Raw genomic sequence first — 16,346 nt, forward strand, 5'->3', positions numbered from 1 at the left:
AACTTGGAGGCGTTGGAAAGATATCTCGAAGGGTTTTCCAACTATATCAACAACTGCTCCTAACTCATCCTGATCTAGGAGTTATGGTCGTTTGAAAATGGCCAAAACTCACTTTCTTAACATAAGACAAAATTTTCCAGATTTCCATATTCTTTCCAAAATCATTATTTTCAGATTTTAAACTCTTTCTAGTCGTATCTAGGTGCGAGATGTTACATATAAGGTCTCTCTAACAATAAATAAATAAGAAACATACAAAAAATAGAGTTAGTGCAACATGCAATTTTTGAACTTTGAAGGCAAAAATGAACCCTACTAATTGAGGTATGTGGTTTATAATAATTTGAAGTAGTTACAATTCATTCATATTAGCCCTAATCATGAACTCTACCTTTTCCTAAAATTCACAATTCTCCTCTAAATCTATCAAAGTGATAAAAATTACAATTAAACTTCAAAAAAAGTATCTAATAATTGTAAATCATTTATTGCGTACAAATATATATAATTATGTATGTACGAATTTCTTACACGTACATTGTATATGTGTCCCCTGCAAATAGTATATACAATATGAATTATATATAAATTAAAGTGCAGTAAGTAACATAAATTTAAAATAAAATATGAAATATGAAATCAATAAGCGTTTAATAGATGAGCGACAAATAATTAGATATTATCCAGACCTACAAAGTTAAACAACTAACACACATTCTTAAACAACTAACACGTTCATTCTTATAAATTATATTCTTGATTTATGTTCCACTTTAATGATCCTGTTGCTCTATCATGACCAAACACTATAACTTTTTTTTTTTTTGTGATTTTAACAATACGTATGATTTAAGCATAAAGTGTTATTTATTTTATGATGCAATAATCCAAGTAACTAAATTAAAATGGTGATAGTAACACTAAATTAACTCTAGGTAGCAAATATTGAATGTGATACCTACACTAAATAATAAGCGTTACAGTCAAATAAAAAATCAGTTGGTGTGTTCTCCATTCACAACTTATATATACATCTACAATAAGGTAAAAGATCTTGCTAAAGGTATTGGGTGCAAATATTATATGATTCACTCTAATTTTCTCGTAAAATACTTATATTGATTTTTTTCGAAAGGTCTATAAAATTATTGATAAAGAGCACTTTACCCTAAATGGATTCTATGCTATACGAATCAAGATTAGTCGGACTCTAATGTAGATACGGAATAAGAAACCAAAAAAGAATTTTTCCAAAGGATGAGCTACATAGCTAATCAAACTGAGGCTTCTGCTGCATATACTTACTTTAATGAAGATATTAGCAATGAGCTTACTGGTAATAACTTAGATTTTTACCAACTACAATTAACATTATTTCCATAAACTAACTAAAACAATAATAGCTAATCATGACATTGTAAGATGTTACTATCCATTCAAATTATGAGAAGTTAATTTTTTATATCATCAAAATCATAATATATGATGTGAAGTGTCTACATAAATAGACATGAAGCAATGTTTTTGCAGTTACAAGAACATCCTGTGGGTGATGAAAACTCCTAATCTTATCTGCATTCTTCATGTGAATCTGCATCAAAGTACCTGAAATCAGAAGGAAAGGAATTAGTAAAAGATAAAACAATGTCACAAAAAATAAGATCTTTCATGTCTAAAAACGCGGTATTTGTGATGTTCTTTTTCAGTATAAAAAGTTCTGTTGCAACATAGTAGTGTTAATGAAACTTATAGCAGTAATAATTTGGTTAAGTGTTGATGAAATGGCATCCCGGTGCACTAAGCAACTGAACCACAAGGGTCTATTGTATGCAATCTTGCGTTGGAGGTTGTCAAGGCAAAGGGAACACTGGAGGAGAGGGTGGTTGGAAGAATCAAAGTAGCGGCAAAAAGTTTGAAGGGAAGTGCTACAATTGCAAGAAGAAGGGACATATGGCCAAAGATTGTCATTTCCCACTTAGAACGTCAACAAGAACCAGAAAGCAAAATTCCAAGTATGGCAATGCTGCCATAGCAGAAGAACTAAATGAAAAAGAACCAGAGACTTTCGAGGAAGCATATCAGAATTTGAAGTGGTTTAAAGCTATGGAGGAGGATATTGATATGTGCTAGAACGAAATCAAACTTGGAAGCTCGTGACAAATCCAAAGGATGTCAAACCTATTTCTACTAAATTGGTCTACAAGATAAACCATCACACAGATAGATCAATTGAAGGGTACAAGTCTTGTAGCTCAGGGGTCTTCTCAGCAATATGCATATGGACTAGACAACAATGAAATGTTTAGTCCAGTGGCAAGAGTCCTACTTGCACTTGCAGCTAGTAAGGATCAGAACCTGTGAAAATGGATGTGAAAAAATGCATTTCTGCATGGAGAGTTGGATATAATGAGATCTACAGCTAGTAAGGATCGAAAGGCACTCTATAGAATAGAGCATGGTATGGTAACATTTCTGAATTTCTTGATCATATTGGTTATTCTGTAGCACCAGAAGATTCCAGTTTATTTGTGAAAATTATTGGCAGAAAACTAGCTATCGTGCTAGTATATGTGGATGACCTTATCCTGACAGGAGATGGTGAGGAAGAAATTCTCTAAACAAAGGAAAATTTGTCAGTTCACTTCCTGATGAAGGAACTTGAACAAATACATCATTTAGAATCATCAGAAAAATGCTTACTGATGGTATGGTAGTGTACCTGTAATGATGGATGGCTTCAAAAATTCCTCTAACAAGTGTCCTTCACAACCCAAAAAATGCTCTACTGATCTGATAAGAAAGAGATAAAGCATTTGAGCCATTTTTCAAAGACAGGCAGTGAACAAAATACACTAAAAAAGTCTGATTGCTTCATATACCAGCAAACCAGAAGAAAACACATACTAACCTAACTGCTTGGTTTTGGAGGTTGGTTAGACGAATCAAGGCCTGTAGTAGGCGGCACCACACGTGGTGCATGAGAGAGCTTTTCAAAAATATGACGGAGGCCCTCATGCTCAACCATGGATTCTAGTATGTTATCCTCTGACACAGAACATGAAGGATCCATCTTGGCTTCATGATTCCTGGACAAAAGAACATCTGAATGGTACTTTTTTCTCGTCTGCTGTTCAATCTTGTCAACCTCCCATTTTGATGTTACTGGACAGTAAACATGCACAAATTTGGTCTGCCCATTCCTGTAAGCTCGACTGATGGCTTGCTGTTCTACTGAGGGATTCCAGAGAACGTCAAGCAAAACCACTCTTGAGGCCCCTATCAGACTTATTCCTTCTGAACAGGCTTTTATGGATGCAAGAAGCACTTTTACATCACTCTTAGGGTCATTAAGAGAATTTATAGATATCTGCCGCTGCTTCACATCAAGTTTCCCATCCATATAGAGAATCTCCCGGCCTAAAGTCCAGCCAAAGAGAGAATTGAGTTGCTCCTTTATCAGGCTTAGAGGATCAAGTAACTGGCTAAATATTATAACCCTCTCCTTCCGCCCACCGCAAAGTCTGATAAGCTCAACAACAAATTTCATTTTTACTCCGGTATCTGGATCCAACCGACAGCCTCTTTCTGTTAGCTGACTTTCTAAGTCAGAGAACTCCTTCCTCTTGGCCACTAATGAAGGATGAACAGAGATAAGAGACACCAGATTTTGTTCATAAAAGGAGCTTGGATTCTCTGGAATCCTTCTAAGCAACTCCTTCTGCAAATCTGTGGGTTTCAAGTGAATTACAGTGTCCCTTATACCCGGAAGGCTTACCTTCTTTACATTTTCACTACACTTATGGACAAGTGGTGAAATAATATCCCTAAGCTCTTCCAATGCTCGGGCATTCTTGTCAATGGAACTGCTAAGAGAAGCCCATTTCTGCTCCAAATCTGCAGCAAACTTTGGACTGACTACACAGAGAGTGTTGTATAACTCCTTGATGTTATTCTGGAAAGGAGTTCCAGACAAAACTATGCGCTTCTCTGTTTCAACCTTTTTCAAAGCTTTCCAGACAAGGCTTTGCTCATTCCGAGCAGTATGCCCTTCTTCAAGGACCAGAAGACCAGGATATTTAAGAAGGATTTCTCTAATCGGTTTAGCGTAACCATCTCCATCATCTCCAGTAAGAATCCTGAACAAGTCATAGCTGATCCCCAAAACACTCTTACCTTTAACCCATGATCCCAGCTTCACCATTCGTATAAGGTGTGGATTTCTCTTTCCCGCATGGGATAAACAGCGAAAGACACTCACAGTAGCTTCATCTTCCTGTAAAGAGAAATCTTTGCTGTTCAAGTTGTGGAAGGGAATATCCACCTCCCATTTCTGGAACTCAGCTTCCCAGTTAAGCAGCAAGCTGGAAGGAGCTATGATTACAGGTCGAGACTTTGGAAACAGCTTCAAATATGACTGAAGAAATACTATGGTGAGACGGGTTTTACCGGTGCCAGGTGGATGTGAGATTATGCATCCTCCTTTGCTATCAGATAGGGGCTGTCTCAGCCTTTCGAGATTTATATCTCCAGCAACGTTTTTCCACATAAACTCAAATCCACCACGTTGATGAGGATACATTGTTGATTTGGCACTTGGGGGAACTAAATCCCACACAGTTCCTTCTTCATTAATCATAGAATCTTGGACTGCAGAAGAATCAGAAAATCTGAAGCCACCAACATCCAAGAGTGATGGCGACTGTCCTAAATGTTTTCTTTCATACCTCCCTCGAGTTCTCTGAGCCTGCAGATGACAGAAGTTTAAGAATTTAAGAGTCAAACAAAAATAAATTGGAGAGCCAGTTTATAAAATCAAATATAATGATAGCATGTTGAAGGAAGTAACATAGACTAGAGGAGTAAAGTAGTAAAATCACTAGTTAGTTACTGGGAGCAAATCCAATGACAAACTCAAGTAACTATAAAGTTGCTATGTACAGCAGACAGGTGAAAGTGCAGCATACAATGTGGAATTTCAGCATACAATGTGATTCCCAAAGATAGTTCAGGAAAGGAGGCTTCTCATGCTGAATGTTCACAGAGGGCACAACCTGTTAGCATGATTGGACTGATTCTAAATATATGTACATATCTATGTTATAACTCTAAATATTTGTGTAATGATGATAGGAGATAGCATAGATTAATGTAGCATATTTTCAGAGATATTACAATTAGGAATAGCATATATTTAGGGATATATAGCAGATTTTTAGGCATGTAAATCAAAATTCTTTCTATTTAATGGAAGAACTCTCATTTGAGAGAACTCATTCAGCAAAATTGACACAACCAGCGTTTGGCTATGGTATCAACACAAATGTGAATGATCAGCGTAAAAATGCAGGCAGCATGGAGCAAGTTCAAACCCAACTAAGTCATGTTGAGGCTAGTCCTTTCACACAAGAGCAGTATAATCACATAGTGCAGCTGCTAACACAACACACTCCTCAGATCAACAATGATTGAACCTATGGCTATGATAGTTTCTCACAATCCTGATTAGATTGTGAACAAAAGGGCAACAAACCATATGGCTTCAGACTTGAATTAGCTAAATAAATCCTCAATTAATAAACTGAGCAATCCTAAGAAAGTGCAACTGCCTAATGGAGATGCGGAGGTTACACACACTGGATCAAGTACTATATCTGATGACAGTACTATATCCAAAGTGTTGTATATCCCACAGTTTAAGTTCAATTTACTTTCAGTTTCAAAACTAACAAGAGAGTTGCGATGTTTTGTTTCCTTCTTTCCTCACTTCTTTGTTTTTCAGGATCTCTTCACTGGGAAGGTGAAGCAGATTGGTAAAGAGGACAATGGGCTATATTGGCTCCTGTGTCAAGCTGCAGGAAAACCTATTAGCTTAGCTGCTCAAGAATTTAATGGTGTATCAAACATCAAACTGGATATTAGTCTTTGGCACAAAAGACTAGGACACACTTCTACTTCAGTGCTTAGTAAACTGTTTCTACTGATACACTACTATTAGAAGTAAAATAATAGACTGTGTAGTATGTCCTTTTGCTAAACAGTGTAGATTACCTTTTCAATCTAGTAGCATAAAAAGTAGTAGTTGTTTTGAATTCATTCATGTAGAACTTGAAATTGTGTTCCTAATTAAAAAGAAAAGTGCTTCACGGGACAAAACTCGTGTACTTACAAAAGAAGGGAAGATGTACTTGATCTCCAAATGCACATAGGAACAAACTTTACAGACAAGTCCAATTTGTTCATCTAGAACAAGTTGGTGGTTCCCCATCTGACAGTTACTTAAATCTCCACTTTGCATCGGCGAAACGGATGGATTTGTAAAGCCAATATCTGACTCTAAGATACACATCTGCATTTCAGCAAAAAGATTTTCAACTTCCTTTTCCCATTCTTCTTTCTCAGGGGGAGGAGGTTCATCCTCGTCTTCAAACCGAAATACTAAAGGAAGTGTTTCCTTGACAGGAACCTGTTCCTTCTCTTCAAAAGGAGTAAGTTTATCATGATCATCAACATTTATGATAGAATCAACAACAAACTTCATAAATTCAGAATCTTCAAGAATCTTCTTTCCAGTCCTCCTATCCTTTCGAACAACATCCTTTTGAACAACATTCTTCACCGAGTCATCAACCTTGCATTCCTCTTCAGATTTAGACTCCTCGCCATCAGACCCCGAGTCATCAAACTCCTCCTCATCAGTAAGAAGAATTGGGCTGCTACTATCATTTCCGTTGTTTAACTTCTTCTTTTTGGACATAGAAAGTGAACGTGCACGAAGAACATATGCTCCGCCTTTCTTCTGCTTTTCACTCTCAACAACAAGCTCAGGTACTAACCCCCCATTCGACTCTTTTTCTCCTTCTTCATTCTTTTCATCTTCTGATTCCGTTTCATCAAAATCACTTATTACATCATCACATTGGCTAGAACTTGATGACTCAATCAACCTGTAATTCTTATCTTCAGGGTCATCATTATCCTCATCACTTGAAGCTTCGGAATCCGACTCAGAGTCAGACTCAGAAGATGAGGTGCTATCAGTATACACTTCCACCGATTTCACTGGTGCCCTACCACACATGCTTGAGGTAGATGAAACAACCTCCTGATCTTTTGCATTCAACATATTCGACCACCATCCTGAACCTGATTCATTATTTACACCCTCCTCCTCTTCAATGATAACAACATCATCAGAATCATCCTCCGAATCATCCGTATCATCATCATCAGGTATTTCCTCGACGAAAATCCGTTCCATGATAGACTCACATGTTCCTGGACTGAACTTGCTCCTCCTCCCATTATCCACTTTTTTCTTCCCTTTTCTTAACTTTCTTGCATCTTCTGACCATTTTCCCATTTTCCTCTTATCACCTTCAGAAACTTCCATTTTTCTTTTCCTCCCACAACTCACACCCTCTTTTCCAATATTCACAGAACAAGTCGAAGAAGATGGAGTAAGATTACCATTTTGACAGGACCTGTTCCTTTTCTCAATAAAATCAACACAATATTTCAAAAACTGTTGTCTAGTTCTCCTCTGTTTTGGACCAGAGCCATCCCCTGAGTCCATCTTTCAGCACCTGAGTTCAAAAAATACACAATTTTCTTGATCAAAAATCAAAATGTACAAAAGAGAAGAGTCACATGCATATTAAACACATTCTTCACAAGAAACACTAACCTGAATAAAGAGATAAAACCAGAGGTTTGAATTCTTGAAACTGTAAGAAAACAGAGTAACAGGGTCAGGGGGACTGATGACTTTGAAACTTTTGAATGTTTAGCACTATTATAGAATGAGATACAGAAAGAGAAGTGAAAGCTGACTGAGAACACCCTTTTATGGAAGATTATTACTTTCGTGAGACAGAGGGTGTTTTTTTGGTTTTGCTAAGGAAGAGAAACCAGCAAAGAGAGGGAAAATATATATATCTATCTCCTCCTCCGTCTCGATATATATTATATAGTTTGATTAGATACGAAATTGAAGAAAGAAGGAACTTTAAAATTTATGTCAAAATTATGGACTATAAATCTATCTCATTAAAAATGTATAGATATTCATGCCGTTCCAATTTATATAAGCTAGTTTGACTAGATACACAATTTAAGAATAAAAGATTTTTAAAATTTATATGTCTAAATTATGGACTATAAATCTATCTCATTAAAAATGTATAGATATTCATACTGTTCCAATTAATATAAGTTAGTTTTACTAGATATAGAATTTAAGAATAAAAGATTTTTAAATTTTTTGTCTAAATTATGGACTAAAAATTTATCTCATTAAAAATGTATAGATATTCATGCCGTTCCAATTTATATAAGTTAGTTTGACTAGATACAAAATTTAAGAATAAAAGATTTTTAAAATTTATGTCTAAATTATGGATTATAAATCTATCTCATTAAATATGTATAGATATTCATGTTGTTCCAATTTATATAAGTTAGTTTGACTAGATATAGAATTTAAGAATAAAAGATTTTTAAAATTTATGACTTGTACTATATTAATAATGTTTGTGCGATTATAAATTATCTAGGTGTAGAATAGTGTTTGTTTTAATTTGAATTAAAAAGAAAGTGAATTGTATAAATTAGAAGAGCGATAAATATTTAAAAGGAAGTTAAATACTGAAACGGACTTTTATTTAAGGGAAGTATAGGAGAAAGAGGAAAGGGATTGGCTTTGTTTTTTTGGTAGTTATAATGGAACATTTATTGTTTTTACAGCTGTAAATTTTTAAAAAATAATAATGGGAGGGGAATTTATTAACCTAATTAGTAATTAAAGTATAATCATATTTGGTAACTTACAGAGTAGCTAAATCATTTTTGGTAGGTTATAAAATAGTCATACAAAACATTTTGGGTAAATTAACAATGAAACTTATTTTTTTTTTAAAAAAAAAAAGAACTCAACTCAAAACTTTTGGGAATTTGTTAGGGCAATTGAATTTATATATCGGGTGATATTTCATAAGAGATGTTAAAGAATTGTCAATGTTTTTTCGATCAAACTTATCACATCAAACTTGTTTAATGTGGTGGCAAGTTATTGTAAATAAATGGGTTTATCCAATGCATACTTAAAAGATAGTGATTGTGAATTTTTTAGTGTGGTGGCAAGTTATTGTAAAACATAATTTTTAAATACATAAATTTTATTTGATTTTTTTAAAAGATTTTACGTCCAAATTAAAAGGTTTGACTCACAATTAAAACTAAAAGATTCAACTCTCAAAGTTTGAAGAGACTCCGTCCTTTCTTTTTTATATGTCATCTCTTTCTATAAATAGTTGGTCCATAATACTTGTCATTTCACAAAATTAATGCATAAATTACCATATTCTTCCTATTATACCCTTGATAGAGTAGTTAATTAGTTTTGAAAATATATACTTTGACCAACCTAGAAAAACTAATAAGTATTAATATTTATTGGAATACTTTGATTAATTACTCTCTCCATTCACTATTCTATAAAATCTTATTTTGACAAAGAAATTTCAACAAACAAATTTAAAATAAAAGATGGAGAAAAAGTAAAAAATAATCTTGAAAGTTGAAGCTTTAACAATTTTTTTAAAATTTTAGATCAATTGGTGAAAATATTTGGCTCCAAAAATAAACTCAAAAATTTAAATAGTCATCCAAATGCATTTTAATTTTTGAAATCTAACATATTCATCATTTATTGAAAAGTTGACTTAAAAAACATTAAATAAGGGTAGAATGATAAAGCTACTTAATTTCTTAATGCAAGTGTAATCTAAAAAGGTGACATATAAAAATGAACGGAGGAAGTATCATATAAATTGGCACAAACAAAACATTACTACTTTTAAATAATAGTGTAAAATGTTATTGTGACCAAAATATCATAATTCTAATTGAACTTAATTACAAATAATAATAGCATATGTATTTAAGTTATTGATAAATTTTGATACTAGTGATAATGACTTAGTATAAAAAATGTGTGTGTGTGTGCTTTTATAGAAAATATGCTATATTTGGACTACTTCTAGAAATATATTATTATCAAATACTAAAGTAATAACATAAATTTAACATAACACATGATAATTAAATAAAAGAGTGATTAATATTTAAGAAAAATTGTGAATATTTACGAACAAAAAGATCAAACGTACATATTTCAAATAATTAAGATTAAATATGTATAGCTAAATATGATTATGATTAAAAATTAGAATTTATTAACAATTGAGGGGCAGAAAATATTATTAAACCTATTACAAATATGCTTACTCATTTATAAATTATGTAGAAGGAAAACGATATAATCAGTACAGTTATTAATTTTCTTTGTTTTATGTTTGATTTAGGAAATCTTGGCTCAGTGAATTTTGAAGGCACGTTAATTTTTTTCTACTTATAAAAGATTTCCCTTTTTTTTTAACTTTATTGTTTTTTTCATATAAAGTGAAAAGGTTTGTGTATTGATATTACTTTCAGATAGCTTAAAAACAAAAAAAGAATCATAGGCTAAAGTGGATAAATATTCTGTTCATTTTATATTTTATAACAGATCAGAATCCTTCTTTTAGCTTTAAACAAAAGAAGAAGATGTGAAGTGTGAAAATTTCCTTCAAAAAATTGTTTTATTCACACTTCTTGTTAACCATAATTTTATTAAAAGCAATCATTTAAGGCCTCAATTTTTTTCATATTAGTTTGGATGGTCGTTATGTATTGTTTCATAATATATCATATTGTGTTGTATTGTATCGTATTATACTGGTTTAATGTATCCAGCTGGATAGATTGTATCATTCTCCATCGTTACATAATGTCACATATCCATAATTTAAATTATAAACCTACGAGAAAAGTAAGGTACAGAGTAGAGTTACTGAAAAAGGTGGATAAAAGATGAAATATGGTTATTAAATATAATAAACAAAGACAAAATGAGAAGAAAATATTAGGATAACGACGCGATCACACCAAATTGATCGTTATATGATACAATATAATTTAAGTAATAATCAAAACAAACATTATATTTAAACTAACAATGAATATTCTGAAGTCTCCCGAATAGTAAAATTATTTGCTGCAAAATCTATTGTTATTTTCTTATAACAAATCAAATTTTATTTTTTGATGTCTTCTTTTAGATTTTAAGCATTGCAACAAGCAATTATTATATTGAAGGAACACAACACTATTTCGATATCATTATAACAACTTATCAAATTTTTGAACATATTTTAGAATTCTAATTTTCTATTGTATTTTCTAATTCAAAATTTTGCATTATTGATATTTTTACTTCATAAGCTAGAAATATGAGGATCTTATCTTGAAAAAGAATTGTTAGAACAAATCAATTACTGTATAAAATAATAAGTAATGATTTCACGTCTAAATTAAATTAGAAAAATAGACTTTTTATTAAAATATATATAACGATATTTTCTTTTAACCAAAAATAAATAAATTAGGACCTCTCTCTTTAAACTTTACTTTATAGTTTAGAACCTCATTGTTTGAATCTCCTTACAAAATATCCTTGACACAAATTGTAATTAATGCGTCATGTTTGGTTTTACCAGTTTAATGACATAATCAACTAATTTTTATTTTAAAATAAAATTAATTATAAATAAAAAGTTAGTTCGGTAAACAAACTTAAATGTGTGATTAACCTAAATGTGTATTAATAGTCAGTATTAAGAAAAGGAAATAAGCACACAGTTGGGCGTCAACATGTTTTGTTTAATTGTATCAATTGTGTCCATCCCTCATATAAGCTACTGGCTTACTAGTGAAAGCTTGACATTTTATGTGCAAGGTCTCAGTTTCCATAAATATTAGTAATGAAAATTTAATTATTTTATATATTACTTATATATATTTTAGTTATTCTATTTTCTATCTTACATAAAATAATATATAAATTTTAATAATTTATATCTGTATTAATTATGCATGTTTCGAAATAAGTTATACTAAATAAGTACTACTAAGTGTAGCAAATATCCCAATGATTTAAAATTTTTAATTTTTGGTTTAATCGTCCAATATTCTATTTATTATTACCAACGGAGTAATACATTTGATTATTTTATTTCTCAATCTTTTTATCATATCACATTTGATTTCTAATGTTAATGTTAGATTGTTAATAGTTTTTAAAAAAATATTATTATGTTTAAAAAATTAAAAATACCACAAATAAAAATTATGAATTTCAAATAGTGGTGATTGGGCTCGTGCAGAGCACGGACTTCTCTTTTTTTAGTATAAATACCAAAATATTTAAAATACATACTCTCTCTCTCTCCGTTCCTTTTTATATGTGGTTCTTATTATAAATAGATTGTCTTTAATACTTGTCATTTATAAAATCAATGCATAAATTACAATATTCTTCATATTATTACCCTTGATAGTTAATTTGTCTTGAAATAGATATTTGACCAACCTAGAAAAACTCACAGTGATTAATGTTCATTATAATACTCCATACATTGATTAATTACTCTGAGCATAAATCTTCTTCTAACGCAGCTTGCAGCCCTTCAAATGGTACTGTATAAATGAATTACGTATAAATATAAAAATATAAATAAAACAATGCAAGTACGAACCAAAATTTAAAAGAAACAACGAACCAATATTTGTATTTGGCTATTCTTCGATTTGCGGCTCGGTGTTTAAATAAAAAATCAAATGATTTGTTGAAATAGAACTAAAATTCATGTCGACAATCATATCTGCAACTATATTAAGATCAAGAATTTGTCGTCTAATTTCATTAATAGCATCAGATTCAACAGGAATATTTAGATCAATTTGAAGTTGTAACACCCCAAAAAAATTTTAAGTTAAGACTCGAACCAATTTTCATTTGTAAATAAGATTGTACCGAGTGATTCTTAATTGTTCGTATGTGTAAAGTTCAATTCTTTAGAGTGGAATGATTTTGGATATGAATTAAGGTCACTAGAAGTCCTAGCAAAAACTTGAGTTAAAAATTTCCTTAACGATTAAGTTTTGATATAAGATTTTACTTGGGTCAACTTAAAATGATCATATCTCTTAGAATATAAAGAGTTACGTGGCTCATAACCTATCAAATTAAAGGTATTTCAATCTTCTTTCCAACGCCACCAATTTTGCGTCAATATGAGTTCCAAGTAGAAAGTTATGACCATTTTAGTAACCTGATACAATGCAGTGACGAATTTGCCAACGTGAAAACACTAAGAAGGGTCGTTTTTATCTTTTTACCTCAAAGAGCATCCTAAACGAAATTTTTGACTAATTAAAGACACAAAACAATCAGATTTTCATCTCTTAATCCATCATTCTCTTCTATCTCAAACACTAAGGCAAAACCCTAAGGAAAAAAATCAAAGTAGAAGACTCCATTCAAGATTCTTTCAATCTTTTTTCAAGATTCTTCTTCAAGGTAAGTCCTTCTCCAAGAATTTCATTCTTTCTAGCTCAATTTTCTTTATACAATTATGAATCATTTATGAGAATCTTAATTCTTGGTCATAGAGTTTCAAGAAATCTGAAGAAAGGTTTTCTTGATTTTTCTTCTTCAAGCTAGGATTTCAAGGCTTCTAATCAAGTTCTTCTTCAAGATTCTTCAAGAACCTTGTTCTGGAGTTCTTCCAGGTATGTAAGACTATCATAGTGTTGAACTAGTTTGTCCTCACGCCCTACATCTACTTTCAATTTAGTAAAAGAGTAATCTAGGTTTCTATCCCTAGATTTGAGTATTCTTGAGATGAGTTGATTTTGAGTTCCTGATTCTATTTTTGAAATTCTATTCCTAATTATTGAATTGTTATATGTTATGCATTAAGATTCTTGGGTAGATTCGTTCATGTCTATATTTCAACATGAACCATATGAATTGAGTATTTTTGAGATGAGAAGTATCGTTGAGTTCTTGAGTCCTTGAGTTTTGAGTATTGTGCTTCTATATTGTTATTGAAATCCTTGAGTTGATTTGTTCATGTCTATAATTCAACATGAATCCTATTTTGAGTTATAAATCTTGAGAAGCTTTTTAAAGCCAACACTTGAGTTTTAAACTGAGTTTTTGAGGAAGTAAAGATGAGTTTTGAGAAAGAGTTTTTAAAACATGATTAGTATGACAGTCGAGTATGACATTAATGTTTAAGCAGTATGGTATCTAGATATGCCATCAATGTTTATGCAGTATGACTTCCCGAGTCATTAATATATTTTGAGAAAGAGTTTTCAAATATGAATTGAGTAAGAGTATAAGGGAATTAAGTATTCCCAAAGGTATCTGTTTTTACATTGAGAAAAGAAAATTTTTGATTTCTAGATGAGCTAATGAGTTCAGAGATACCTCTTTTAAGAGGATAGGTTGAGCAATTATCTCAAACCAAAGGAAGTATATTTTTTTAAACATTGAGCATGAGTATATATTATTAGGAGCAGTATTGAGCACCGATATGGGGATGAGTTCAGACAACTCACATTCCTCATAAACCATGTATGCCAACATGGATACAAGATCATATTTTTTAGATGAATCCTAAGTGTTTTCAGGCAAAGCTTAGTGAATCCACTTAGTTGAGGTGTTCTATACCCCGGCAAGGTATAGGACAGTTCTGGCAGTGTGGGCGATACGTTGTATCATCACGTAGCTCATAGTGATGGTTATCGGTTAGAGAATCTCCCAAATATAGTTAAAAGTATATTTTTATTATATCACTTAATATGTTGAGTTCAGAGATGAGCAAGTATTTTTGTAAAGTTTTAATGATTTCACTGATTTATTTCTTTACATTCATTTGAGTTTATACCTATATCTATTGCAGTCCTTTTATTCAACTATTTGTTATTCAACTATATTACATACTTGTACATTCAATGTACTGATGTCATTTGACTTGCATCTTTTAATGATGCAGATACAGGTTCTTAGGATCCTCAACAAAAGTCTGTTGAGATCACTTCATCCACTCATCAGCTTTCGAGTGAGGTCTCCTTGCTTCTGGAGGACTCCAATTTTATAAGTTGTTAGTAATAATTCCCTTAAGGAGTCATGGGTCTTGTCCCAACACTCATCTTTGTATAGTAGAGGCTTTATAGATAGACAGTTTTGGAGAGTCTTTCAATTTTCAAATGTTTCATTTAAACTTATGTTTCATACTCAGTATATTCAACGAAGTTTTGTGATTCAGTAAACTGTTTTTTTTTTAAACATTCATTTCAATTTGATGCTTATGTATGCTTGAGTTAGTCTTCCTCTTGTAGTCAGCCAAGATGAGGGTTCGATTGGGGGCCAGCAATGGCTCTCGAGTGTCAATCACGTCCAGGATGTAGGCTCGGGTCGTGACAGAAGTAATGGAATTTGAATATTTTGTGATGTTATCATGTTTGCTTTAAGATTTTATTTAAAAATCATTTTTACGCAAAATATATAGGAAAGTTGAGGTGGAAAAAATTTCATTTTTTCAAAGTTTAGATCAATTCGTATTGAAAAATTTTGGTTCCAAGAACAAACTCAAAATTTAAATAGTCATTCAAATGCATTTTAGATTTTGAAATCTAGCATTTTATCATTTATTGAAAAATTGACTTAAAAAAACATTTAAAATGGTAGAATTGTAAATTTACTTAGCTTCTTAATGCAAGTAAAATCTAAAAAAATGACATATATATAAAAAGGAATAGAGGGAGTCTTTTTACAAACACACTCTAATGTATGGGGTGTGTCTTCTCCACCCTCCAACACACTTCATCAGTTCATCTTTACACGCATAGCCTTCATCCCCACCATCCAACACTTCTACCTCCCCACCCCACCTCTCATAATTTTTATTTACCTACCAAACACAAGAAAATAAGTGAATTTCACTTTCTAATAAAAAAAAACTATAAAAATTACATAAATATGATGGTGTTAAGAGCTTATTACATTCTATTATTTTTCAAATTACAAAAAATCCCTTAAAATTATAGAATCTCGGATAAATAAAAAAACCTACGGATACATAGCTCACGAATGTATACAAGAGGGGGGGGGGGGGATTTATTCGAAAGAGAACATGGATGTATCCGAGAGGAAATTTTTGTATTTTTTTAAATGGTAGGAAATTTTAGAGATTATGTGTGAATTTAGACCATTTTTCCAAAATAATTTCCTTAAATGCACTAGTCTTGTCTTTGATAATGTTTTTCCAAATGTGACATCTAACTTTTTTTTATTCTGTTTCACCTGCCTGCCCATAATTCCTTTGTAGAATCTATCAATTTCTTCAGGAACAACTAAATGATGGCAAGCATTGGGCAAATAAAAAAAAAAAAAGTGA

At 31.8% G+C, this 16,346-nt stretch overlaps 1 protein-coding gene across 1 annotated transcript; it reads right to left on the reverse strand.

The window, feature by feature from the left end:
• Window positions 1-2,908: 2,908 nt before the first annotated feature.
• LOC125853883 (SNF2 domain-containing protein CLASSY 4-like) lies at window positions 2,909-7,573 on the reverse strand. The gene is made up of 3 exons (XM_049533633.1): window positions 7,375-7,573; window positions 6,167-7,341; window positions 2,909-4,744 (listed from the first exon to the last, which is right to left on the reverse strand). The coding sequence occupies exons 1-3, from the start codon at window positions 7,571-7,573 to the stop codon at window positions 2,909-2,911; spliced, it is 3,210 nt and encodes a 1,069-aa protein (XP_049389590.1).
• Window positions 7,574-16,346: the final 8,773 nt, after the last annotated feature.

The sequence above is a fragment of the Solanum stenotomum genome, chromosome 1 (genome assembly GCF_019186545.1).
Source record: "Solanum stenotomum isolate F172 chromosome 1, ASM1918654v1, whole genome shotgun sequence".
Lineage (NCBI taxonomy): Eukaryota > Viridiplantae > Streptophyta > Magnoliopsida > Solanales > Solanaceae > Solanum > Solanum stenotomum.

Excerpts from the sequence above, each read along its gene's own strand:
- LOC125853883 (XM_049533633.1), bottom strand. The coding sequence starts at position 7,573 with ATGGACTCAGGGGATGGCTCTGGTCCAAAACAGAGGAGAACTAGACAA. Across the intron at positions 7,342-7,374 it reads AAAAATGGAAGTTTCTGAAG|ATGCAAGAAAGTTAAGAAAA; the intron begins GTGATAAGAGGA and ends AATGGTCAGAAG. Across the intron at positions 4,745-6,166 it reads AGTACATCTTCCCTTCTTTT|GCTCAGAGAACTCGAGGGAG; the intron begins GTAAGTACACGA and ends TGTCATCTGCAG.